Source organism: Lotus japonicus, chromosome 1 (assembly GCF_012489685.1).
Source record: "Lotus japonicus ecotype B-129 chromosome 1, LjGifu_v1.2".
Taxonomy (NCBI): domain Eukaryota; kingdom Viridiplantae; phylum Streptophyta; class Magnoliopsida; order Fabales; family Fabaceae; genus Lotus; species Lotus japonicus.
Window position 1 is genome coordinate 28,441,750 of NC_080041.1, and position 26,805 is coordinate 28,468,554.

General features: G+C 39.0%; 2 protein-coding genes across 5 annotated transcripts; one reads left to right on the forward strand and one right to left on the reverse strand.

The window, feature by feature from the left end:
• LOC130734321 (probable indole-3-pyruvate monooxygenase YUCCA10) lies at nucleotides 1-25,506 on the forward strand. Its single transcript, XM_057586675.1, has 7 exons — nucleotides 1-12; nucleotides 9,073-9,468; nucleotides 14,221-14,224; nucleotides 20,149-20,348; nucleotides 20,516-20,749; nucleotides 21,505-21,627; nucleotides 25,204-25,506. Exons 1-7 carry the CDS (start codon nucleotides 1-3, stop codon nucleotides 25,375-25,377), a joined length of 1,143 nt encoding a protein of 380 aa, XP_057442658.1. The 3' UTR covers nucleotides 25,378-25,506.
• LOC130734322 (uncharacterized) lies at nucleotides 22,811-24,921 on the reverse strand. 4 transcript variants are annotated; one of them, XR_009017906.1, is made up of 4 exons: nucleotides 24,610-24,878; nucleotides 24,355-24,502; nucleotides 23,770-24,017; nucleotides 22,811-23,135 (listed from the first exon to the last, which is right to left on the reverse strand). XR_009017906.1 is itself a non-coding variant. In XM_057586677.1 (4 exons), the coding sequence occupies exons 1-4, from the start codon at nucleotides 24,646-24,648 to the stop codon at nucleotides 23,129-23,131; spliced, it is 369 nt and encodes a 122-aa protein (XP_057442660.1). In that variant the 5' UTR covers nucleotides 24,649-24,903; the 3' UTR covers nucleotides 22,811-23,128. The 4 variants fall into 4 exon arrangements, 2 of the variants coding, with proteins under 2 accessions (XP_057442660.1, XP_057442659.1); XR_009017907.1 differs by lacking the exon at nucleotides 24,610-24,878 and adding an exon at nucleotides 24,533-24,546; XM_057586677.1 differs by having other exon boundaries at nucleotides 24,428-24,502; nucleotides 24,610-24,903.
• Nucleotides 25,507-26,805: the final 1,299 nt, after the last annotated feature.

Sequence of the window (26,805 nt, forward strand, 5' to 3'; positions counted from 1 at the left end):
ATGAAGGATGTGGTGAGAAAATAGATAATTAAATTGCTTGATGCAGGTGTTATTTATCCAATCTCGGATAGTGAATGGGTAAGTCTCGTTCAAGTAGTTCCCAAAAAGGGAGGCATCACTGTGGTCGCCAATGAGAACAATGAATTGATTCCCACTCATCAAGTGACGAAGTGGAGGGTTTGTATTGACTACCGAAGGCTGAATTCAGTAACTAGAAAAGACCATTTTACTTTGCCTTTCATAGATCAAGTGCTAGAGAACTTGGCTGGGCATCAATACTATTGTATTCTTGATGGTTACTCCGGGTATAACCAAATTTGTGTCGCACCGGAAGACCCAGAGAAGACGACATTCACTTGCCCATACGGCGTGCTCGCTTATAAAAGAATGTCATTTAGGCTTTGCAATGCCCTATCCACTTTCCAAAGGTGTATATTTTCTATCTTCTCTGATTTGATAGAGACTTGCATTGAGATTTTTATGGACGACTTCTCTGTTTTTGGTCCAAATTTTGATGCTTGTCTAGAGAATTTAGCTTTGGTTTTGAAAAGATGTCAAGAGACCAACTTGGTCTTGAATTGGGAAAAGTGTCATTTCATGGTTAGGGATGGCATAGTGCTTGGGCACAAGGTGTTCGAAAAGGTGATTGAGGTTGATAGAGCTAAGATTGAAGTCATTGAAAAGCTCCCTCCCCCGACTAACATCAAGGGGTATTAGGAGTTTCCTTGGGCATGTTGGTTTCTATAGGCGGTTCATCAAGGACTTTTCTAAATTAGCGAAGCCTATGGCCAATTTGCTTGAAAAGGAAGCACATTTTACTTTTGAGGAGAATTTTTTGAAAGCTTTTGAATTCATTAAAGAGAGTTTGGTGACAGCCCCTATAATTGTTGCCCCAGATTGGTCCTTACCATTTGAGATCATGCGTGATGCTAGTGATCTAGCATTAATCCACAGACGGCGCCAAATGTTCTAGGAATGAACATTAAAGAGAGGGATAGTACCTAGAGAGTGGAAGAATGTGCTAGAGGGAGAAAGAGAATGAGAGAGAGAGTGCTGAATTTCATGTGTTATTTGATCAAATGAGCTCAAAAAAGTCCCTTACAATTGGTAACTACCTCCTATTTATAGAGCTTGGGCACTACCTATTGGGCCAATTGGGCCTCTGAAGTTGAGGCCCAACTTAAGGCCAGGCTCTCGCCCTTGGGCGGGCTGAACCCTGGGCGTCGCCCCTCTAGGGGCTCGCCCAGTCCAATACCTATTCAAGAGGAGTTCCTAGATGAGAAACTCCTAGTTGTTTCTACAGAGGAACCCCTACTCTGGTATGTGCATTTTGCTAACTTTCGAGTTGCTGGACTAATTCCCCATGACTTGACCTGGCAGCAGAAGAAGAAATTCCTGCATGATACAAAATCTTACCTCTGGGATGACCCTTTTCTATTCAAAATTTATTCTGATGGAGTCATAACAAGGTGTATCCCAGATGTAGATTATAAGAAAGTTCTTTAGCATTGCCATGGATCAAGTTATGGTGGACATTTTAGTGGTGAGAGAACCGCTGCAAAGGTTCTCCAAAGTGGATTTTATTGGCCTCCTCTGCATAGAGATAGTAGAGCTTTTGTTGAGAGTTGTGATAGATGTCAGCGGACTGGCAACATATCAAGGAGAAATGAGATGCCCTTGAAAAAAAATTTGGAAATTGAGTTATTTGATGTTTGGGGCATCGATATCATGGGACCCTTCCCACTTTCCTTTGGTTGTCAGTATATTTTAGTGGTTGTTGACTATGTTTCTAAGTGGGTTGAAGTCGCTGCACTCTCAACAAATGACTCTAAAGTTGTGGTTGCTTTTCTGAAAAAGAACATTTTCACTAGGTTTGGTGTTCCTAGAGCGATCATAAGTGATGGGGTGCTCACTTTTGTAATAGAGCTTTCGAGTCTCTCTTGGAAAAGTATGGTGTCAAGCACAAAGTGTCTACCCCCTATCACCCTCAAACTAGTGGGCAAGTTGAGATATCTAATCGGGAGTTAAAATGTATTCTAGAAAAGGTGGTAGATTCTTCTAGAAAGGATTGGTCAAGGAAACTTGACGATGCTTTATGGGCCTACCGAACCGCTTTTAAAACTCCGATTGGTACCTGTCCTTTCCACTTGGTTTTTGGGAAAACTTGTCACCTACCTGTGGAATTAGAACACAAGGCCTATTGGGCCATTAGGAAGTTGAACTTTGATTGGAAAGTTGCTAGCGAGAAGAGACTCTTGCAATTGAATGAGCTCGACGAGTTTCGACTCCGAGCTTATGAGAGTGCTAGCATCTACAAGGAAAAGACAACAAAGTGGCATGACAGAAAGATTTTGTATAGGGAATTTGTCTCAGGGCAATTTGTGCTGCTCTTCAATTCTAGATTGAGACTTTTCCCTTGGAAACTTAAGTCTAGGTGGTCTGGACCTTTTGTGGTCAAAAGGGTGTTTCCCCATGGTGCTGTTGAGATTGAAAACCCTGAGATCAAGAATACTTTTACTGTGAATGGGCAAAGGTTGAAGGTGTATCAAGGAGGTGAGGTTTTGAAGGTGGAAACCATGTTTTTCAAGCCTCAAGCTTGACAAGGTAAGCAAATGTTAATTACAATACGATAACAAATTTCTTGGAACGCCTTCTTTAGCACAAATCCATAACTTCCAAAATTTGTGGCTTGGAAAAGCGTATTTGAATATGGTTAATGAATGAGAGATTGATGAATGGATGAGACAAATGTGGATTAAAATAATATTGGGGTTAAGAAAAGTGGAGGTTAATTGTACAATGGAAAATGAGGAAAATTATGGAATGTTGTATGGAAATAGAGAATTATGACACAATGGTGAAGATTAAAAAAACATTTAAACCCTAGGAATACTAATCCACGCTTTGGAATTTTAATTTTTTATTTAAAAAAAGTACAACTGGTAAAAATATATGATATAACAAAATGAATAAATATATTTTTATTTTTCAATTTTTTTCTTTAAATTTTTCAATTTTTTTATTGTTGAATGAGAAATAATGGGAAAATGTGTAGAAGGAAGATAGACAAATTTCTAAATTGATAAGATGGAAATGAATAACCCTAAACGAGTCCTAACTAAACTTATTATCCTAAACCATAAAGGTTGAATTCTTCGAGAGATAAAGCAACCCTAATTCAAATGATAAACCAGGGCTAGACTACTAGTGTAATGCTCAGGGACGGATCTAGAACTCACACCTCACAAGGTTCCCAGATTAAACCTGACATCATGAGCTTAACCACAGGGAGGTCAATGTCACATTATCTTTTTTATTATAGCGCTTAACCAAATTTCGCCAGAGTTATCTGATCACCCAAACCATCCACGAACACAGAGAAATACTCCTCATGCTTATTTGGATGCTGTCGTTCTTGCTTTTGATCAGGAGCTCTGTAACGGTACCTCTGTTGCTGTGGTCGTTCTTGCGTTTGAACAGGCTTGACTCTCAAAACTCCCCAACTGAGACGCCAACTATCGCAACCGAGGCCCGATAGAAAATCATTTTCAATAAATAAAATAATTATATAGAGCAGCCATCAATTTATTTAGGGAAATTGGAACCCTAAAATATAAAAAACTGGTCTGTAACAAGAGTTCTGAATTCGAAGTCATTTATGTAGGGAAAGATTTCAGCATCCCACAACATCCATTAAAAACAATTACATCTGATTAATAGTGAAAATTTTAAAATTATCTATTATACCTCAAGAAAGGAATTGTTTTATCTTACTTAGTTTTATTAATAAAGGGAAAAATGGTTATTTAGAAATTTGGCCCCACAAACTTTGAAGCTAGTGCCTACGTATCCCTCTATATGCAACGGGGTCTTCAAGGTCACGTAGTTCTCAAAATATTTTTAAGTTGGTTTGTGTTTTTTAATAATATTTATTTATTTATTACATTAATATTTTTTTTGAAAAAGGATATTTTAATTGGCGGATATTTTTTAATTTTTTAATTTTATGAAAATATTTTATTTATACTTCGTAAAAGAATTCTAATCATCAGTTAATTTTTATTTGTATTTATTGTAATCCTTAAAATTCAAGTTAAAAAGTAAAAAATTATTTTTGAATTTTAGCCATTAATTTATTGCCTATTTTTTTTTTCAAGAGAACAGGGATTATATATATATATATATATATATATATATATATATATGGTAAGAAGAAAAACTCCTCCCAGATTACAAGACAATGAAACAGATCAGATCAGTGCAAACCAAAAATAAAACTACAAGATAAAAGCAAAGATACAATAGTAGCATAAAAGAAAATAAGATAACAAAGACTAAAACTAGCAATCTAGAAAGTGCATACATTGCAGAGGTTGCAAAGCTTGTTGGCAGGCCAGAGGAGTCTGTCACGAACACATATGTGCTGAGATAGAATTCAAGTCAAATTCTTCTAAATTCAATGTATAAAAAAAACCTAGAGACCCGAGTTTTGGGAAAGGGTACCACGCCTGGATTCATATGAATGCCTAAAACACCAAAGCATAACTTCACAGTAGTTATAAAACACTGACCAGATATAATCAAAAGCACACATCAGCAACACAACACACATTATCAGCAATGATCTACGCTAGTAAAGAGCACTTATATTCAGAGCTCAAGAACGGGTTTCCCAAAGTGGGATAACACGACTACAACTTTCTTTGGCAAGCTCATCCGCTATTGTGTTAGCTTCTCGAAATATATGCGACACCCCAATTTACGACCCACTTCTTCCATGAGGATATCAATGTGATTGAGTTCATTGATCATCTTCCAGGTCTACTATTCTTGCAGTTAACCCATCCCACTGCTAGGGATGAGTGACTTTCAACTGTGAAATGTGTAAAAGAGAAGCATTTACAGAAGAGTAATGAATTTCAGAATAGCTAACATTTCAGCTTCAAAGGCCTAAAGATATCCCAGAGCTAGCTTTCGAAAACACCCCAAGTACCACCCCCATGTCATTTCTGATCACCCCACCAATACCACTGGGTCTATTGAAGGTATGAAAAACGATAGAAATGGGGGGTTTGAATAGCGTTTTCAATCTAAAACTTTTCCCACTTGAGATTTTAACAAATCTCTTCAAACACCGAAGATAAAAGTGCTAAGATAAGAGTTGAGGAAAGCACGCAATGATTTTATCCTGATTCACTTAATAAATCCCTCAAGCTAATCCAGTCCACCCATTAAGGTGATTTCTTCCTTCTTAGAATGAAGGCAATCCACTAATCAAAGTTTCTTACAACTGCACTTGCAACATGCAAAGTGACTAACAATACAATGACTTAGCTATCACTAAGATTCACTCTCTTAGTCTTCTTAAGGATCTAACCAACCTTGGTCTCCTTAAGGAAAAACAAACAACTATTTGAGAGTTTGGGTTTACAAAGAATTGCTTCTCAGAAAGCTAAAGTAAACACAATAAGAACAGTTTGAAGAAAGATTGCTAAGAGAATATTTGTATATCGCGTGAGCTTTCTTAGGCGGCATCTTTCATCTTCAGCCTCTTTATATACTCCAAGGATTAGGGTTTAAACGTTTGCATGGAATGCTACCGTTGGAGGGCAGATATGGGATTTCCAGGTTCTGCTATGGCTGAATAAGTTAGGTAAGGTCGTCAGGAATAGTACAGTTGCTTTTGTACTTGGATAGCGACTTGACCTTTAACCTAGATGACTTCTGATCAGAGCGACCCTTCATGTTGGAACTTGTGAAGCTTGGTGATCAGAGTCAGAGAGAAGCTTGGATCCTCTGACCTTTGTATCTTCTGCTTCTGGACTCAGAGGAGAAGTACTTGGTCTTCAGAGCCAGCTTACTCTTGGACTTCAGAGTCTTCACTTCTCAGCTTCGGGACCTTCAGAACTTCTGGACCTTCAGAGCCTCTGGACCTTCAGAGCCTCTAGACCTTCAGAGCTTCTAGACCTTCAGAACTTCTGGTCTTCAGAACTTCAAGTGATCTGAATCCATATCAGAGCTTAACTATCTTCAGATCTTCTGAAGCTTATTCTACTGTTCAGGTTACTCTTCTGATGCGAAAGCGTTGCGTAGGTTACTCTTTGAGCATAGTGCTTCTGATTTATGTGTAATTAGATCAGAGTCAGAGCCTGTCATTTAAACACTCATAAAACAACGTTAGAGTACCATAATTGTTCGTACATAATAGTTAACATGTAATCATCAAAACATAGAGTTCGTACATATCCCCCTTTTTGATGATAACAAAACCAAGTATTTTGATGAACAATTCTTAAACCATAAACTGAATTCACTCAGAGTGTAGAGAATAGTGATAAACTTATCCTGAGGTGAATGGTTTATGTTGCTCATTCTGAATCCAAGTCACAACTTGATTCTGAGCTTAGCTCCCCCTGAATCTAAGACTAAATGAAAACATTAGTAATATCTAGATTCTGAGCTAAATAATAAAAGAGTTCAGAGTGAGAATTTATGACATAGGTAATATGTGAATATCAGAACGCATAAATATTCAGAGTCAAGGGCAAGGTAAAGGTATCAGAGTCAATCGATTTAGCATACGATCAGTTCAGAGGAAGTGAAAATGTATTCCTTGCAAATGCCCACGGACAGATTTATGGTCATAAAGAGTGGAACTCTTAAATTCTCCAAAGGAAAAAGAAATCACACTAACACAGCTTACACATCAAAAACTTGTTGTACTCCCCCTTTTTGTCATAAGCAAAAAGCATGGGGTGTTAAAAACTTAGCTTGAACTACAAGGTACTCCCCCTTAGAGAAGGTCTAAGTTAAAAAAAATGGAGAAAAGGATAATAACATAATTAATTAAGAAAATAGTTAATTAATGCAGATGAAGAAAATTAAATGAAGTGAAGAACACCGGCCAAGGAAGAAAAGAACGTTTACCACCAGCCAAAAGGTTAAATGCTTGCAACGGTTTCCAATGAAGATATCTCGAGAAACTGCTTTAGCATTAACATCAGGAGACGTAACTCAGCTTATAAAAGGCAGGTAAATCCATAACGATCTTCACAACTCATCTGCTTCAGAATTCAAGTAGCAATGGCATTATACATAGCTTGCTTAGAAGAGCTCAGGAAGAGGGCATTTGATGAAGACTTGTTCATCAATGTTAGGCATCCAGAGGATCCTAGCATCTACCAGCTGACCATCAGCTGCTGGGAATGAGTCTGAGTCCGGAGATGGACAACATCCTCAGAGGTTTCCTCAGATTCGTGGAGGAAATGCAAGAACTCTTCCAAGAGGAGTTGGACCTCTACGAAGAGATTAGAGCAGCAGAGGAGGCTCTGGAGGCTATGGCGGAGGGTCCTGAGAGACAGGAGCTGCGTCAGAGCTTGGTCCACTTAGAATATAGGCAGCATCGTCTGAAACTAGATAGGACAGAGATGCGTAGGCAATGTAGAAGATTGAGGAAAAATCCTAATTTTTAAATGATGTAACGCCAATTTGAATTATTAATAAAAAAATCATTTTCAATTATATGTTGTGTTAAGAATGTAAAAAGCATAGATAAAACAAGTAAGCAAATAACATATGAAGTCAGGAAAACACATAATGCAAAATGTCATAAGATAAACATAAACTAAAAGAACGAAAGAAAAATTACTAAGATAGTAAAATAAGAGTAAAAGGAAATAATGAAAACAGAGAGAGTTCCTAAACTAAGGCTTGGGTGTTCTGCGGAGAAGCTCAGCAAGCATATCTGCCATATCTTTGACCAGAGCTTCTTGAGTTTCAAGACGTCATTCAATATTATCAAGTCTGGAAGATCCTGGCTGATTTGAATCAGAGGATGGAATTGCAGAGCCTTGTTCAGAGTGAGGAACTTGAGCAGAGGTGGAGGCTATATCAGTAATTGGAATGATCACAAGTGCTTGATTTCTAAGAGCCTCAACTTCAGCTTGTAGTCTAGAAGCTTGTTCCAGAGCTTCCAACCTTGCAGCTTCGCGTTGTTCAGCTTCAAACCTTGCTGCCGCTTCTTCTTGCTCTTTCTTCTTTCTTGCTTCTTCAATTGCAGCATAGAGCTGGTCTCTTAACTTTTGTTCATTCAGCGCTTCTCTTCTTCTGAAACACTGGCTAGTAGCTTTAACTCTTTGATCTCTTTCAGCAGTAAGGAAACTCATCATTACTGCAACTTGGTCAAGCATCCAAGTGCATAGACGATCCCAGTCTGCAGCAACCAAGTCTGGTTTCTCACTGAGGTCAGTGCGACCATGCACGTTGCGAACCCTTATAGATGCTTCATGATTAAATAAGTTGATGCAATCAAGCAGGGTGTTTGGTCCAAGGTGGGTATAGGGAACAATTGAGAGATTGGTTCCAGGTGAGGAAGGATGATTGCTACTAGTAGCTTCAGAGACAGCCTGAGGAGAACCAATTTGTAGAGTTTGAGGTGTAGAGGTATTGGTCTCAGGGTTTGGATGAGAAGTTTCAGTCTCAGGATTTGGAGAGTGGTTTATGACAGACTTTTCATTCTAAGGAGGAGGAGAAAGAGGAAGAGGTGGTGGTACTGAAGTCAGAGGGACCGCTTTGATTGGAAAATCAGGAGCAACCAGAGGTTCTGGTCTGGGTCCAGGACAGCGGTTTGGGCTTGGACTTGTTTGGTAATATTCAGGAATTTCTGAGAGCCTTTCATGTAAGACCCAGGATTTTAGAATTAAATAAATAATTAATTTCCAACTCACGCATAGGATTTTGTGTAAGCGTGAGGGGAACTTGACTTGTGTTTGATGTTTGGATTAGCATTATGAAGAAGAAAGTTCAGGGAATGACCAATAATAGTACTATAGTCGCTATATGTTCTAGCACGAGCTTTATTCACTTCCGCCTTAGGGCGAAAGCGTTAGTAAAGGGCTAATCTGCTCTTAAAGCACTGTCATTGATGAGACAGGAAATAAAACATCGTTTGGGAACATAGGTCTTGATCGGGATAATATATATATATATATATATATATATATATATATATATATATATAGTACATCTCTTACTTGTCTTTCAATTCATAACAGAATGCAGAAACAGGAACAGAGTGTGATAATCGTCGGAGCAGGTCCTTCAGGCCTCTCTGTAGCAGCATGCCTCACAAAGCACTCTGTTCCATACACAATCCTTGAAAGGGAAGACTGTCCTGCTTCTCTGTGGAAGAAACACTCCTTCGATCGTCTTCACCTTCACCTCAAGAAGCAATTCTGTGAGCTTCCCCACAAGCCATTCCCACCTTCTTTTCCTCCATACGTCCCTAAGAATCAGTTCCTGCAGTACCTTGATGACTACGTTTCTCACTTCAGAATCACTCCTCTGTACTTCAGAATCGTGGTGGAGGCAGAGTATGGCGATGATGATGAGAAATGGAGGGTCAAGGCGAGGAATGGGGACTCCGGTGAGGTTGAGGAACATGAAGGGAGGTTTCTGGTGGTGGCTACTGTAAGACCCAAGATTTTAAGCTTAGGATCAGTGGAAGAGATTTCCATTTACGATTAGGGTTGATGTATTGTGAAGGGAAACCTGAACTAGAGTTTACCAAATGAAATAAATTTATGAAGGAGAAAGTTCAGGAAAAGTCAAAGGATTACATCATGATCGATAAAAGTTATAATACGATCGTTATACGCTTAACCTAGGTCAGAAACCCTAGTATATAGCTAATTTTCACTTTTAGGCACGACGGAAGTTAATTCCAAAAATCTTCCGAGAAATGTTAGAACTTCTCTTTTTCCATATATCACAATCGTTTCGAGGCGAAACTCTAGGATCTACGAACGTCCGATTCCAATCATCGGAAGTTTGCCGAAACCGAAACCCTGGTATTTCAAAACCCTAGAATCACCCGACTATGGGGACTTTATCTATTCAGAGCTTCAAATGAATATTCTACACGCGTACACCCATTTCTCTTGATGATTTCAATCTTTCTTCCGAAGGAAGTTTTCTATTCCGACATTCGATGCAAAAAGCAACTTATCGGGTAAAATAGTTTTATACCGACTATGCTTTAGTTGCCAAAAATACAAAGAGACCTCATTTTAGTTTTGGAATTCTTTCGCCAAAACCTATCTTAGAATTCACGGAGAATGACGCCGGAAAAATCAGATTCGCGATACTTTCATTTTACCGCGTTTTGCCAACCTCTATATATAGCCAAGAAATGAGAAAAAAACAAATATCTTACCCATTTCATCCAAGGAGGCCGCGAGTTTGAGAGGAGAGGAGGAGAAAAAGATTTTGTTCAATCCTTGCTTGATCGTTGATTAATCAGTTGCTGCTTCAAGGTTTCGAGGTATAGTCACTAATCCTTACCTCTGATCGCTTTTTCCATAGCTTTTCTGTAGAGTTTTCTGAGCGGATAGTTTATGGGTTTTTGCAAAAATATCCTGAATCTTTCATTTCTGATTCTAAACCTCTTCTATATGTGCCCAAGATCACTTCTGCCGGATTAGATTTTCCGTTATGTCGCCGGAATTCCGCCGGAATCAATTTTAGCCTTAAATACTCATTTTTGGAGTTTTTGAGGTAAAGCTTCAACCTTTAGGCTAAAAACTATCGCCTTAGCTTAGTGTTAGTAGGATTAGTTGTCATAAACGTCGTTAGTAACGTCCCTGCAAAATTTGGTTTTTGGGATTTCAGTTTTGAAATTTCTAAGTTAAAAATCATGACCAAAATACCCCTGCGACAGTTTTTGATCCGATAATTTTTCCGAGTTCAGAATACCCTTAGTTACGGCTTATGAAAGCATAGGAACCAAGTTTGATCGAAGAAAAATCGAGCCCCACAATTACCAAAAGTGGCCGAGCCCTATAGGGGAAGGAGGAAAATTTCCTTTTCCGAAAACTTGTCTTTCGCGCTAGATTATCGTACCTTAGAGTATAGATTACTTCGTGTAACCTTAGTAAGTATCGATAGCTTAGTTTTCGATAGATTCTGATAGTATTTCTGTGACTTTGCTTTAAAGGAACTTTTGAGGAATTTCCTGAGGAGCAACGCTTTGCTTGTGAGGAAGAGTTAGAAGATAATCCTGGAGAATCTGCAGGTGAGGGCTTCTCACTGAATCTCTAGTTAATGCTTAGGGTCGATGTTTCGACATTGTTTACTGTTTATGCACTAGAATTGTGTGTGATTGGAAAATGTTTTCTGAGGCTTCGGCTGACAATGTAGATGATTCATCTACTGAATGTTTTTGAGATTGTCTTACATGCTATGTGCTATGTGGGTAATCTAGGATGTGTGGTGCATGCTTTATATGCTAAGTGCTAAGTGTTTATGATGCGATTTATTGATATATGACATGTTGTTGATTGTGATGATTTAAATATGTTCTGTACTGGAATCTGAGATTCTGAATGGTGAGAATAGCGGGCAGGTCATGCCGATTTTATTTTGAGAGTTTTGAGAAAGTTTGATAGGACGAACGAGGTTCGGGCCTTAATTTTGTTTAGTGGATCGAGACATCCTCTGGAAGCGACTTGGGATTGGGAGATCCTGCAATTGTATAAGACTTGCGATAAGACGAAATGGAATCTATTTTATAAAGAAAATTCATAAGACCTTAAATAACCTCAAAATCTTTAAGTAATGATAACAACCTCGAAGGAAGGCATTGGAAGTCCAGTCATAGTTTTGGAAAAACGAGGAGTGTCGTCGGATCCAAGTGTTGAGGAGTTTGGTAAGTTCTGAGTATGTTGGTACTCCTTCGCTCGTTGAGCAGTTTGTTAGCCATCCAAGGGATGAGCCGAGAAGCTTCACTGAGGCATGAGACCTTGTGAATGCGTGATACTCCACTGAGGCGTGAGACCTTGTGGAAAGCATGGACCTTCACTGAGGCGTGAGACCTCGTGAACAGCATGAAGCTTCACTGAGGCGTGAGACCTTGTGAATGCGGGATACTCCACTGAGGCGTGAGACCTTGTGGAAAGCATGGAACTCCACTGAGGCGTGAGACCTTGTGAGAGCATGAAACTTCACTGAAGCGTGAGACTTCGTGAGAGCATTGATGACCCGAAGAGTCATCGTGAGTGGTTGCACTCATTTTATGATTATTGTATTTTGTCGCAGAATCGACTTTACCTTAGGGTAAGCTTTTAGAAACTTTAATTTACCTAGAACACGTGGCGACGTGTCGAGTGAGATCGGAGACGTTGGTTGACTAATCATCCTGTATTCATGCAACATTAATGGGGTATTAACACAGGACGTACTCTGGACCTCGTCGGTTTCCAAAATGGTCATAAGACCCGGAATGCCGTGTAAGAGCGTTTGTAGACGACTCTTGTAGCAGACCGAAATGGCAGACCTACGGGTTTACTGCTGATCTGGCTACCTTGGTTTGGTGTAAGAGACACGCGGGCAGAAATGGTCCCACCGTTGCTGGTGCTAGGATTGACCCGTTGATGTCCATCCCAGAGGCACGCGAGCGGAAATGGTCCCACCGTTGTTGGTGCTAGGATTGACTCGTTGTTGTCCATACCTTTGCTTGGTGTAAGAGGCACGCGGGCAGAAATGGTCCCACCGTTGCTGGTGCTAGGATTGATCCGTTTGATGTCCATCCGTTCCGGATTGCATATTGGTTGACTGGGTTAACCTGCATATCATTTCATGCAACATGCATACTGACTTAGTGATGAGTGTGTTTGATACTTGTTAGTTCTACTTGGTGCATGTTAACTGTGTTTTACTGTCGTTATATTCTTTGTGGAATAATGCAACCCTAGGATGTTATCCCTAGTTATAAGCCTAAGTGGCTAATCCTTTAATGGTATCTATTGGTGGTATTATTTATATAATTCTTTGGAGTTGACCCTCGCGTCTTCTGTGTGTGCTTTGGCGAACAAACGCCCTTTGTCAGATGTCTTTGGCGGGCTGATTCATGATGGTTCATCCTTCGGGAGGAACTAGGGTTGAGATGCGGGAACTGGAGCGTATCGCGGTAGCGAGAGGAGGACGGATGGTGTACATAGACTAGGTCGTTCTGGATTCAGATTCGGGCGACGATCATGCTAGCATGTAGGTTTTAGTGCTGGTGTGAGCTCCTCGAGATGGGATTAGTGTAGGAGTAGAGTCTTAGCTCTGAACATCATTTGTTTTCTTTGGGGACAGGGTAGTTTCCCACCTATAGCTTTTTGTGTGGTTCTTTACGAGAATCACAGAGAGTTGGTTGGACTTAGGAGGTCTTGCTTCAGGCCGATGGGCCAGCTTATTCTCAGTTTTGAGGGATGGTGTTGCGGACACTTGACCTTTCTTGTGGATTGTACCTTTTGCCTTCGGGCGTTACACTTTTCTTTCCGTCACTGGAGGTTTACTCGTGACGAGGTTACTACTACAGCGGGGGCTGTTTATATATTGTATATTAGTTCTGATTATTGTTATTGTTGGGTTTTATTTAATTCAGTCTTGTCTTAGTTATTATCGAAAAAAAAATATTCACGTTTTTCCGCATTAAGTTTATTTTGGTTACTAAAGTGACGCCACTGAAATCGGGGTGTTACATTTTGGTATCAGAGCACGGTCGAGTCTTTCGGGAGTTGTTGGGGAATAGGTCTTCTGTGCTAGGTTGTGTGACTCTGCAAAGAGTGAAAATTGATTGTCTGCAAGCGATTTTTCGCTTAAAAATTGATTGAAGTTATTGCTTAATCATATTGTATAGTTATACTAGATGCTATCTTATGATGAGTACTAACTGTTTGTTTAACTTAACAGAACATGGTGAATACTAATCAGCTAGCTGAGATGATGGCCACTATGGCCCAAGCGGTAACAGCGCAGGCCCAAGCGGTAACAGCGCAGGCAAATGATAATGCGATGAGGCGTGCTGCTGAGGAGGCACGTGATCAGCATCAGCGCCAGAGGGAAGTAACTCTGGACCAAAACAAAGGCCTCAATGACTTCAGGAGGCAAAACCCACCAAAGTTCTCTGGTGGTACTGACCCAGACAAAGCGGATCTCTGGATTCAGGAAATCGAGAAGATATTCAGCGTACTACAAACTGCTGAGGGTGCCAAAGTGGGCATGGCGACTTATCTGCTACTCGGGGATGCTGAGTACTGGTGGAAGGGCACCAGAGGAATTATGGAAGACAATCACGAGGAGATTAGCTGGAACTCATTCCGGACCGCATTCTTGGAAAAGTATTTTCCAACAAGTGCTCGGGATGAGCGAGAGTCACAATTTCTGACACTCCGTCAGGGAGGTATGTCGGTACCGGAATTTGCTTCAAAGCTGGAATCTTTGGCGAAGCATTTTCAATTCTTTCATGATCATGTGAATGAGCGCTACATGTGCAAGCGCTTTGTAAATGGACTGAGGCCTGATATTGAGGACTCAGTGAGGCCGCTGGGAATCATGCGATTCCAGTCATTGGTTGAGAAAGCCACGGAAGTGGAACTGATGAAGAACCGGAGAATGAACCGGACTGGAACTGGAGGGCCGATGAGGTCGGGCTCTCAAAATTTTCAGGGCAGAGAGAAATTTCAGAGCAGGGGGCCATATCAGCGTCCTGCTGGAAGAGGATTTACTTCAGGATCTTACATACCCATGACGGGTACTGCTGGAGGTCCCGGAGATCAGACTTTGAAGAAGGAGATGACCTGTTTCAGATGTGGGGAGCCGGGGCATTATGCTAATGCTTGTCCCGACAAGAGGCCCAAATACTTTAATTGTAACAGAATGGGGCACACTGCCGATCAGTGCAGAGCACCCAAGACGGAGCCAACCGTGAACACTGCTCGTGGAAAGTGTCCTGCGGCTAAAGCAAGAGTTTACACCATGGACGGTGAGAGAGCTGAGGGGTTTGTCAGAGGAGAGCGCAAGAACGATGGTAACTTTCTAACCATTCTTTCTCATTCTAGTATAATATATTCCATTACTCCCGTAGCGTGTGCAAACACACCTAACTTATTTATACTGTCTAAGCTTCGACCTTATAGTTATTACGCCTATTAATACCTTATTTGACCGTAGCTCGTATTTTAGCTATAGAAGTTATACGAGGTTTAGAATGACACGCTAAGCTTAGAAAGTAGTCTTCTACCGATGCGTTTAAAAGGAAGCTAGAAGCTGAAGAATGAATCTCATAGAGATTTCTTATGGATAGTATACGTATGATGTCGAGGGCGTGTAGTTCCGTAGCGGAATCGTTGAGGATGTGAGGTCAGGATAATTGTGACTATTGGATGATAGGAACTCATTGACTGTTCCAGTGGGTTTTTCTAAATTTCACCTTCGATGTATTAGGCTTGATCAACTTAATATTGAGGGGGTGATATTCGGAATCAGAGCTGGCTATGGACTTTGATAGAAGGATTGGTAAGATTAACTTGATTGGATCGAGGATTAGTCGAGCTGGGAGGAAAAAGTTCGCATTAAGTATAAGTTCTCTTGCGAAGGAGATATAGTTTGAAGAAATGGATATTCATTTAGGAAGCATTGAAGAATTAACGGACATTAGAGGTCCAAACTTGGTGAAGGTTCAGGTTTTAAGTCTATGAACTGTTGTCTTAAGTTTCTAGGACTCGAAGTTGGTTAGAATTTGATAGAGAGATTAAGAAGTTGATTGACGAGCTGGTGATCAAGTTACAGAAAAGGGAGGTGTTAGTATTAAGATGAACACTTGAGGTTGTCATATTTGGACAAGTTGCTTAAAGTCTAAGAGTGAATGAAACTTGTTATGGATTTTGGTGATACGAGCTAGAGATTATCGAGTGAATTTTGCTAAGTGGAATGAGAATCTTAGGGTAAAGATTGACTTCAGAAGCTGGAGATCATATTCGAGTAAGAGTTTTAGCGGTGTTATCATTGATGATTGTAGTTAAACCTCGGCAAGTTGAAAGATGATATGTCTGTTGAGACGCCGTTGGTCAACATTGGGACTAGAAGAGTGAAACAATCGAAGGGAAAGCAGAGTGTTTTAGTGAAAATTATTTGGAATAAAGACACGGACGGTGTTATGTGAGAGTTAGAGGAAAAGATCAAGGAATAATATCCAGAACTATTACTGACCCTTAAGTTTCGAGGACGAAACTTTCTTTTTGGAGGGTAGTAATGTAAGACCCAAGATTTTAAGCTTAGGATCAGTGGAAGAGATTTCCATTTACGATTAGGGTTGATGTATTGTGAAGGGAAACCTGAACTAGAGTTTACCAAATGAAATAAATTTATGAAGGAGAAAGTTCAGGAAAAGTCAAAGGATTACATCATGATCGATAAAAGTTATAATACGATCGTTATACGCTTAACCTAGGTCAGAAACCCTAGTATATAGCTAATTTTCACTTTTAGGTACGACGGAAGTTAATTCCAAAAATCTTCAGAGAAATGTTAGAACTTCTCTTTTTCCATATATCACAATCGTTTCGAGGCGAAACTCTAGGATCTACGAACGTCCGATTCCAATCATCGGAAGTTTGCCGAAACCGAAACCCTGGTATTTCAAAACCCTAGAATCACCCGACTATGGGGACTTTATCTATTCAGAGCTTCAAATGAATATTCTACACGCGTGCACCCATTTCTCTTGATGATTTCAATCTTTCTTCAGAAGGAAGTTTTCTATTCCGACATTCGATGCAAAAAGCAACTTATCGGGTAAAATAGTTTTATACCGACTATGCTTTAGTTGCCAAAAATACAAAGAGACCTCATTTTAGTTTTGGAATTCTTTCGCCAAAACCTATCTTAGAATTCACGGAGAATGACGCCGGAAAAATCAGATTCACGAAACTTTCATTTTACCGCGTTTTGCCAACCTCTATATATAGCCAAGAAATGAGAAAAAAACAAATATCTTACCCATTTCATCCAAGGAGGCCGCGAGTTTGAGAGGAGAGGAGGAGAAGAAGATTTTGTTCAATCCTTGCTTGATCGTTGATTAATCAGTTGCTGCTTCAAGGTTTCGAGGTATAGTCGCTAATCCTTACCTCTGATCGCTTTTTCCATAGCTTTTCTGTAGAGTTTTCTGAGCGGATAGTTTATGGGTTTTTGCAAAACTATCCTGAATCTTTCATTTCTGATTCTAAACCTCTTCTATATGTGCCCAAGATCACTTCTGCCGGATTAGATTTTCCGTTATGTCGCCGGAATTCCGCCGGAATCAATTTTAGCCTTAAATACCCATTTTTGGAGTTTTTGAGGTAAAGCTTCAACCTTTAGGCTAAAAACTATCGCCTTAGCTTAGTGTTAGTAGGATTAGTTGTCATAAACGTCGTTAGTAACGTCCCTGCAAAATTTGGTTTTTGGGATTTCAGTTTTGAAATTTCTAAGTTAAAAATCATGACCAAAATACCCCTGCGACAGTTTTTGATCCGATAATTTTTCCGAGTTCAGAATACCCTTAGTTACGGCTTATGAAAGCATAGGAATCAAGTTTGATCGAAGAAAAATCGAGCCCCACAATTACCAAAAGTGGCCGAGCCCTATAGGGGAGGAGGAGGAGGAAAATTTCCTTTTCCGAAAACTTGTCTTTCGCGCTAGATTATCGTACCTTAGAGTATAGATTACTTCGTGTAACCTTAGTAAGTATCGATAGCTTAGTTTTCGATAGATTCTGATAGTATTTCTGTGACTTTGCTTTAAAGGAACTTTTGAGGAATTTCCTGAGGAGCAACGCTTTGCTTGTGAGGAAGAGTTAGAAGATAATCCTGGAGAATCTGCAGGTGAGGGCTTCTCACTGAATCTCTAGTTAATGCTTAGGGTCGATGTTTCGACATTGTTTACTGTTTATGCACTGGAATTGTGTGTGATTGGAAAATGTTTTCTGAGGCTTCGGCTGACAATGTAGATGATTCATCTACTGAATGTTTTTGAGATTGTCTTACATGCTATGTGCTATGTGGGTAATCTAGGATGTGTGGTGCATGCTTTATATGCTAAGTGCTAAGTGTTTATGATGCGATTTATTGATATATGACATGTTGTTGATTGTGATGATTTAAATATGTTCTGTACTGGAATCTGAGATTCTGAATGGTGAGAATAGCGGGCAGGTCATGCCGATTTTATTTTGAGAGTTTTGAGAAAGTTTGATAGGACGAACGAGGTTCGGGCCTTAATTTTGTTTAGTGGATCGAGACATCCTCTGGAAGCGACTTGGGATTGGGAGATCCTGCAATTGTATAAGACTTGCGATAAGACGAAATGGAATCTATTTTATAAAGAAAATTCATAAGACCTTAAATAACCTCAAAATCTTTAAGTAATGATAACAACCTCGAAGGAAGGCATTGGAAGTCCAGTCATAGTTTTGGAAAAACGAGGAGTGTCGTCGGATCCAAGTGTTGAGGAGTTTGGTAAGTTCTGAGTATGTTGGTACTCCTTCGCTCGTTGAGCAGTTTGTTAGCCATCCAAGGGATGAGCCGAGAAGCTTCACTGAGGCGTGAGACCTTGTGAATGCGTGATACTCCACTGAGGCGTGAGACCTTGTGGAAAGCATGGACCTTCACTGAGGCGTGAGACCTCGTGAACAGCATGAAGCTTCACTGAGGCGTGAGACCTTGTGAATGCGGGATACTCCACTGAGGCGTGAGACCTTGTGGAAAGCATGGAACTCCACTGAGGCGTGAGACCTTGTGAGAGCATGAAACTTCACTGAAGCGTGAGACTTCGTGAGAGCATTGATGACCCGAAGAGTCATCGTGAGTGGTTGCACTCATTTTATGATTATTGTATTTTGTCGCAGAATCGACTTTACCTTAGGGTAAGCTTTTAGAAACTTTAATTTACCTAGAACACGTGGCGACGTGTCGAGTGAGATCGGAGACGTTGGTTAACTAATCATCCTGCATTCATGCAACATTAATGGGGTATTAACACAGGACGTACTCTGGACCTCGTCGGTTTCCAAAATGGTCATAAGACCCGGAATGCCGTGTAAGAGCGTTTGTAGACGACTCTTGTAGCAGACCGAAATGGCAGACCTACGGGTTTACTGCTGATCTGGCTACCTTGGTTTGGTGTAAGAGACACGCGGGCAGAAATGGTCCCACCGTTGCTGGTGCTAGGATTGACCCGTTGATGTCCATCCCAGAGGCACGCGAGCGGAAATGGTCCCACCGTTGCTGGTGCTAGGATTGACTCCTTGTTGTCCATACCTTTGGTTGGTGTAAGAGGCACGCGGGCAGAAATGGTCCCACCGTTGCTGGTGCTAGGATTGATCCGTTTGATGTCCATCCGTTCCGGATTGCATATTGGTTGACTGGGTTAACCTGCATATCATTTCATGCAACATGCATACTGACTTAGTGATGAGTGTGTTTGATACTTGTTAGTTCTACTTGATGCATGTTAACAGTGTTTTACTGTCGTTATATTCTTTGTGGAATAATGCAACCCTAGGATGTTATCCCTAGTTATAAGCCTAAGTGGCTAATCCTTTAATGGTATCTATTGGTGGTATTATTTATATAATTCTTTGGAGTTGACCCTCGCGTCTTCTGTGTGTGCTTTGGCGAACAAACGCCCTTTGTCAGATGTCTTTGGCGGGCTGATTCATGATGGTTCATCCTTCGGGAGGAACTAGGGTTGAGATGCGGGAACTGGAGCGTATCGCGGTAGCGAGAGGAGGACGGATGGTGTACATAGACTAGGTCGTTCTGGATTCAGATTCGGGCGACGATCATGCTAGCATGTAGGTTTTAGTGCTGGTGTGAGCTCCTCGAGATGGGATTAGTGTAGGAGTAGAGTCTTAGCTCTGAACATCATTTGTTTTCTTTGGGGACAGGGTAGTTTCCCACCTATAGCTTTTTGTGTGGTTCTTTACGAGAATCACAGAGAGTTGGTTGGACTTAGGAGGTCTTGCTTCAGGCCGATGGGCCAGCTTATTCTCAGTTTTGAGGGATGGTGTTGCGGACACTTGACCTTTCTTGTGGATTGTACCTTTTGCCTTCGGGCGTTACACTTTTCTTTCCGTCACTGGAGGTTTACTCGTGACGAGGTTACTACTACAGCGGGGGTTGTTTATATATTGTATATTAGTTCTGATTATTGTTATTGTTGGGTTTTATTTAATTCAGTCTTGTCTTAGTTATTATCGAAAAAAAAAATATTCACGTTTTTCCGCATTAAGTTTATTTTGGTTACTAAAGTGACGCCACCGAAATCGGGGTGTTACAGCTACTGGAGAAACCAGTGACCCTTTTGTGACGGATGTGGAAGGGTTGAGGAGCTTTCCAGGGAGGGTGCTTCATTCTACAAAGTTCAAGTCTGGGAAGGAGTTCAAAGATGAGCAAGTTCTGGTTGTTGGGTCTGGGAATTCCGGCATGGAAATCGCGTTGGACCTGCACAATCACGGTGCTCAAACCTCCATTGTGATTCGAAGCCCGGTAATTGTTTACATTCATCATGATTAATCTGCTTCGTGTACACCGTTTTTTAGCATACACTTACACTTCAGTTTGTGGCGGTTTTATCCACTACAAAACAGTGTACTGTGTACATGAATTAGAACTCTTACTCATATAAGGCTAATAATGGAATGTGCATGATGCAGGTTCATGTTCTATCAAAGGAGATGGTGAATTCGGGGCTGTTTCTGATGAAGTATTTATCGTTAAGCACGGTGGACTCACTGATGGTGATAGCTAGCAAGATGGTTTATGGGGATATCACCAATTATGGTGTTGCAAGGCCCAATGAGGGTCCCTTTTACATGAAGGTCAAGTACGGCAAATACCCTGTTATTGACACTGGAACCATTCACAAAATCAAATCTGGAGACCTAAAGGTATGTTAGATTTGGATACACTACTGGATCGATAGAAACAATTATCTTTAGTTTATATGGATGTCTATTGTAACTTTGACTTTATCTTGGTTTTTTATGTAAATCTAAACATACAGCAGTTAGGTTTTATGTATTTGAAGCTGAAAGTAGTCTAATGCATTGTTTGGTAACTTTCGTTATCTCAAAATAATGTATTTTTTTTTTGTTTGTTGTGCTATCTTAAACTAGACTAAGGTGTGATACCCAAAATGAATCGGTTCAACAATAACAACTCATGTACCGGTTAAAATTTTGATTGTGTTCTATCGTAATAATGCAACATTCTATTTTTAGGGACGTGAAATTTGAAAGTTGTGTTTTCAGAGCTTTGTGCATCCATCAACCATGATCATTTTACGCGCATCTCCATCACCATCATTCATTTCCACCACTCATATATTTTAATCAAAAAATGAATTTCATAAGATAAAGTTAATTGACAAGTAAAGTAAAATCTAAAAATATAGTATTTACTTTGAATAACATGGTAATAATCTATAAAATTACTTAATAGGTTACCATATCCAAAAAAAAATTGAGAGTACCACATAATTTACCATTTTTTTAAAGGTTTAGATTGTTTAGTTTGTTGTGTTAAAAAGGACTTGCTAACTTATTCATTTTTTCAAAAATTTAATATATTGACAAGTCATATATGTAACTTACTAGACGTGATGAAGTGGGCATTGTATTGTGTGTTTGTGTCTCTTATGCAGGTGTTCCCATCAGAAATATGCGTGAGCGGTAAGAATGTCCTATTAAAAAATGGTGAATTACACCCATTTGACTCTAGTGTTTTCTGCACCGGCTTCAAGAGATCAACTCACAAGTGGCTTAAGGTTTGTAATTCATAGCATGTTTGCCTTCACATTAACTTTTAAAATCATTTCTATTTTGGCTCTTGGGAAAAATTTAAGTTAATTTTGCCATTCCTACTTCTTCCATTCAAATATTGATACATGCATGTTTCATGTGTATGATTTAATTTGTTTTTTCTTTATTTCAATTTTTTAAAATTTAAAATAAAATAAATTGAATATTTTGTGATAGAACGAGAACAAGTCTTCTGTATTACAAAGAAATTTCAGGGTACCACATAATTTGTCTTACAAGAGTATTGAAATTTTGCTCTTTTATTTAGAAAAACTATTTCTAGCAGTTTATTTCATAAGAGCTAGCATTTACTCCAAATGTACTCTAATCGGTTATACATTATTGATTTCATAAGAGCTATTCAATTTTTTTCATTTTGAAAGGATTCTATTCAATTATTATTATTACTAGTACTTTGACCCGTGCATCGCACGGGGTTATTCATTTTTAATTTTTGTATTTTTTTTAAAATCTAGTGTCCCCGTTTCAATACCTATTGCAAATGAGGATTTTTAATCCCTTACTGTGTGTGACTCTAGCCCCCCCCATCATAAGAGCTAGCATTTACTCCAAATATACTCTAATCGGTTATACATTATTGATTTCATAAGAGCTATTCTATTTTTTTCATTTTGAAAGGATTCTATTCAATTATTATTATTACTAGTACTTTGACCCGTGCATCGCACGGGGTTATTCATTTTTAATTTTTGTATTTTTTTTAAAATCTAGTGTCCCCTGTTTCAATACCTATAACAACAATAATTTCCATGGTGAATTCATTTAAACACATCTTAGGGGAATGAACTTAAACTCAAGGAATGGTATGAAATCAAAACAATCACAGACGCCTATGCTCATGGGACATCTACTTTCTTAGAGACTCTGTTAGAGTTGAGGAAGGAAAACATTTCATACTCTGAGAGAATGGAAAGGGGATCTTGTTCTTGAACAAAATTCATGAATTGAATCACGCCTTAATACAAACAGATTTTAAGTAAGAAAACCTCCCAACTAAACTAAACAAAAGTAATTTCACTTGACCTGAGAAATGTTTCAAGCACTCTTGCGTACCGTTGAATGTTGCTTCCTAGATAAAGATATTCAATAAACCAATACGAAACATTGATATTTAAATGCAAATGGGGAGTAAATTTGCAAGCATACAACTTGTATGCACTCTTAGATTGATCCCTTTCGGAAAAACATAAACTAACTTGTAAGCATACATCATCAGCTTGGACCTGTAAATCAACATCAAGTATCAACTCTCATTTAGATTCTGGAGTAAATTTGTAGAAGAGGAAAGAGTAGGAAGCCATGAACCGGTTCTTTAACACATTGCCCTTCGTGGTCTCTATGAATCACACCATAGCCAGTTCCAACCCCATCACAAATAGATGCATCAAAAATTAATCCCACCGCATTGAGCCCATCAGCCTCGTCTAATTCTACTGAATTGATCCCTCACCATCTACAAAGAGTATAAACAATGACTAACACCTAATTATAATGCATTGCATGAATTTAAGAACGGTGAAAATTAAAACCCCTAAATCTCAGCATTACAACCCGCGAAGGTGAAATTGCAGCACCCAAAACTAAACCAAAGAAGGAATAGGCAACAAAAAGGGAAAAAAAGCATGTAAGATAATCCGAGTTAAAATTGATAAGGTTAATTCAGAACAAATTTTATGAAATTATCAGCGAACAATGGAAAAAAGAGTATAAACTACAATCAAAATGATTGATTGTAACTATGGAGAAGGAGTGAAATGCACATGCTGGTTTATATGATAATGGCTTAACACCGCATATGAAAGCGAAGAAAAAGAAGCTAATAACAACATAATGGACAGAGCAAGAGGATTCTGTTCGCTAAAGCTACAAAATAAGAAATCTAGATTTTATATACCTATCTCTGCCTTCAATCTCCAAAAAAAAAAAACGGGAGAAAGTTCTTCAAAAGATGTCCGATGTCAAAAAAACAAAAACAACAAATGAAGGAGCATGGAGGAATCTCTGTTGGAAAGATAGTTACGGAAATAATGCCTAAGATAATAGAGTGGTCCAATAAAGCAAATGAAATGTTTGGAAAATGTATTAACCTGCATTCTGCGAAGAACAACCTACTAACATTGACCTCCATGCGCAGTGATTCACCACCATAATCAATGTGCTGCGGTGTTGAACACCAAAGAAACGCGACATAATCGAGGTTAGGAACGCGCCACATGGAAAGAGCAGCATCGAAACCGTGAGACTCATTCAAAGGGTTCACCACTTGGCGTTCAATGGTGCTTGCTGCTTCACTCGCCCTCATCGCTTTTAGATGACAGATAAAATACCCAAACCCCTGAAATAACCAAAACAGGAAATTGCAATTATGAACAAATAGGTGAGCAAAGTAAGCCCTAACTTAAACTAACACATAAAACATAGGTATCAGATAAATCAGAAGAAGAAAGAGTGCAGATATAGAAACATTCTGACATCTATTTCATGTTAGGGTTATGACTTTATTTTAACCGCTCAAAAAAAGAAGAACATACTCATTCGATGGAGTTTTTCAACTCTGACGCGCCCTATTGCATCTCACTCACATGGGTTTCGCGGAGACCAAATTTCCAATTTCAAATTTCAGAAAGGCGAAATTAGAAGAAGAAAGAGTGCATAAAAAGAGACATTCTTACCTATTGGAAGATGAATCGCGGAGATGAAGAAATGGTGGAGATTGGAGAAGGGAGAAAAGGAGGTGGTTCTCACATGGTGGAAGATCATATCGAATGGTCTGCAAAAATGGTGAATGCGGGACGGAAGAATAAAAATCCCCACCACCGCCTGCAAGAAGCAAACAAAAATCCCCAAAACCTGGTCAATCTCAATAGGCCAGAAGATGAAATCCGCATGCAACCATGTACTTCTCAATAGGCGAAATAAGGAATAACCTGGTCAATCTCAACCGATCGAAGGAAAACAGAAGACATAAAAGGGAGAACGTGCGACGCGATTAAAAGTGAGAAACGAAAGGAGAAACGGGAAGAATGAAAACGGATGGAAAAGGAGAAACGCAAACAGCAAAATACACAGAAGGAGATAAAGATTGCTGGAGGATTTCAATGGTCAAGATTTGATCTGTAACTAATGACTTATTCTGAATCAACGGATGTGAATCAAACCAAGTGAAATAAAAGGCATTTTTACCAAAATATCCATGGTCAAGCTTCATAGTCTTTGAAATTATTTGTTGATTGACAGATTTAACCCCAAGCCTGCAAAAACTCTCCCTTTATATAGTTTATAGATAGATAGATAGATAGATAGATAGATAGATAGATAGATAGATAGATAGATAGATAGATAGATAGATAGATAGAAGATAGATAGATAGATATATAGATTTATAGATAGATAGATGAAATGTAGGAATAAGAAATGCACTAAGCAAAGGAATTGTAACATATAAACTTCAGTGGGGACATGTATATATAATGATATAACTACAATAATTAATGATGTTATGGTATTGGTATGGTATGTAGGGGGATGATTACCTTTTGAATGATGATGGTCTTCCTAAGCCAAGCTACCCGATGCATTGGAAGGGAAACAAGGGTCTGTATTGCGTTGGACTGTCAAGGAGAGGTTTGTATGGAGCTGCCGCAGATGCTGAAAATATAGCAAATGATATAATTAGTTCCATCTTGAAAAATTAATCCCGTTTTCAAATATAATTATGAATTAAGACAAACGCGAAGTGGAAATATTGCCTTGATTGGTGTAATAGAGAAGTGACTATACGTTCCACACTTTTGTTATATTCACTCGGGGATCAATCAAAATCCTTTTACAGTATGTGTAATTAAATTCTCTCATGTTAAAAAATTGTGTTTATGAAATTTCACATCACAAATGAGTTCACATGAGTGGGTGTGTATACATATACCTTTTTTTTTAGCGAAACAAAATATCACATTAAATCAAACCGGCATTGAAGCCAAAAGATCCGCATGTAAAAGGCAATACAAATCGGGGACTATAAGACCCAGGTAGATTAAGTATTTAATTAACTAGTTATGTATCAGCTTAAAGGCAATAAGCGCTATTAAACTTAAGATGATATGTTCTTTGTACCTTGTGTGCTATATATGAATGAAGTATTATTAATATCATTAGTATTTTCTCCTAGCTAAATAAAAAAAAGTAAAAAAAAAAAGAAAGAAAATGAAAAGTTCACAACATTAACATATATACTCTAACGTATATATATGTATATAAATGAAAAACACTTATTTAACACTACTATATTTGATCACTTAATTTTGCTCAAAGTGAACTTAAATTATATCATAGAGTTGCTCATAATTTTTAGAATAATGATTCTTCTTCCCTATATTTTTTTATAGCTCTATGAGTTAAATCCTACACTACCTAAACCTATTCATTTTTACAAACAATACATGTACATCAAAACTATCCTATAAATCACGTAAGGTAGTTTTGAAAAATGAAAAAAAAAAAAAAAAAGAGAAAGAGAAGAAGTGTGAATCCTGAGGAACAGGGGCATGAAATGAAGTTCTTCATGGTTCAGCAGCTTGCCATTGAGTCACCGCCTTAGTTACATCAATGGGCTGGCAAAGGATAAGGAGGAGCTGTAAAGTCTATTCAGCTAGAAGCATGACTAAGCCTAAGTTAAGCATGAGGTGTGTAAACATGAGCAAGTAAGGAAACAGAAAAAAAAAAAAAAAAAAAAAAAAGAACAAGTTGCACGTGTAGGTAGTAACCATGAGTTGTTGGAAAAAAAAAAATAAAGTGAAAGAAGGAAGCAGACTGTTGGCTGGCAGAAAACTGAGGACAGGTGCAGCAAGCCTAAGACCTTGGATTAAGCATGATCCAGCTGCTTGAAAGATTTTCTCATGGCTATATAAAGGAGTTTCAAGCTGCATATGAAAAAAAAAAAAAAAAAAAAGGTAAACAGAAAACTGAATGCAGAGCAGTAAAGAGGAGGAAAAGAAGAGAAGAGAACTTGAGAGAATTAGATTAAAAACACCTTAGAGTAATGATCACATCTTTTGATCATTAGGAGTTCAAATAGAAAATACATACTAGGAAAAAGGAACTCAGGATACGCTTAGCTTCATCCA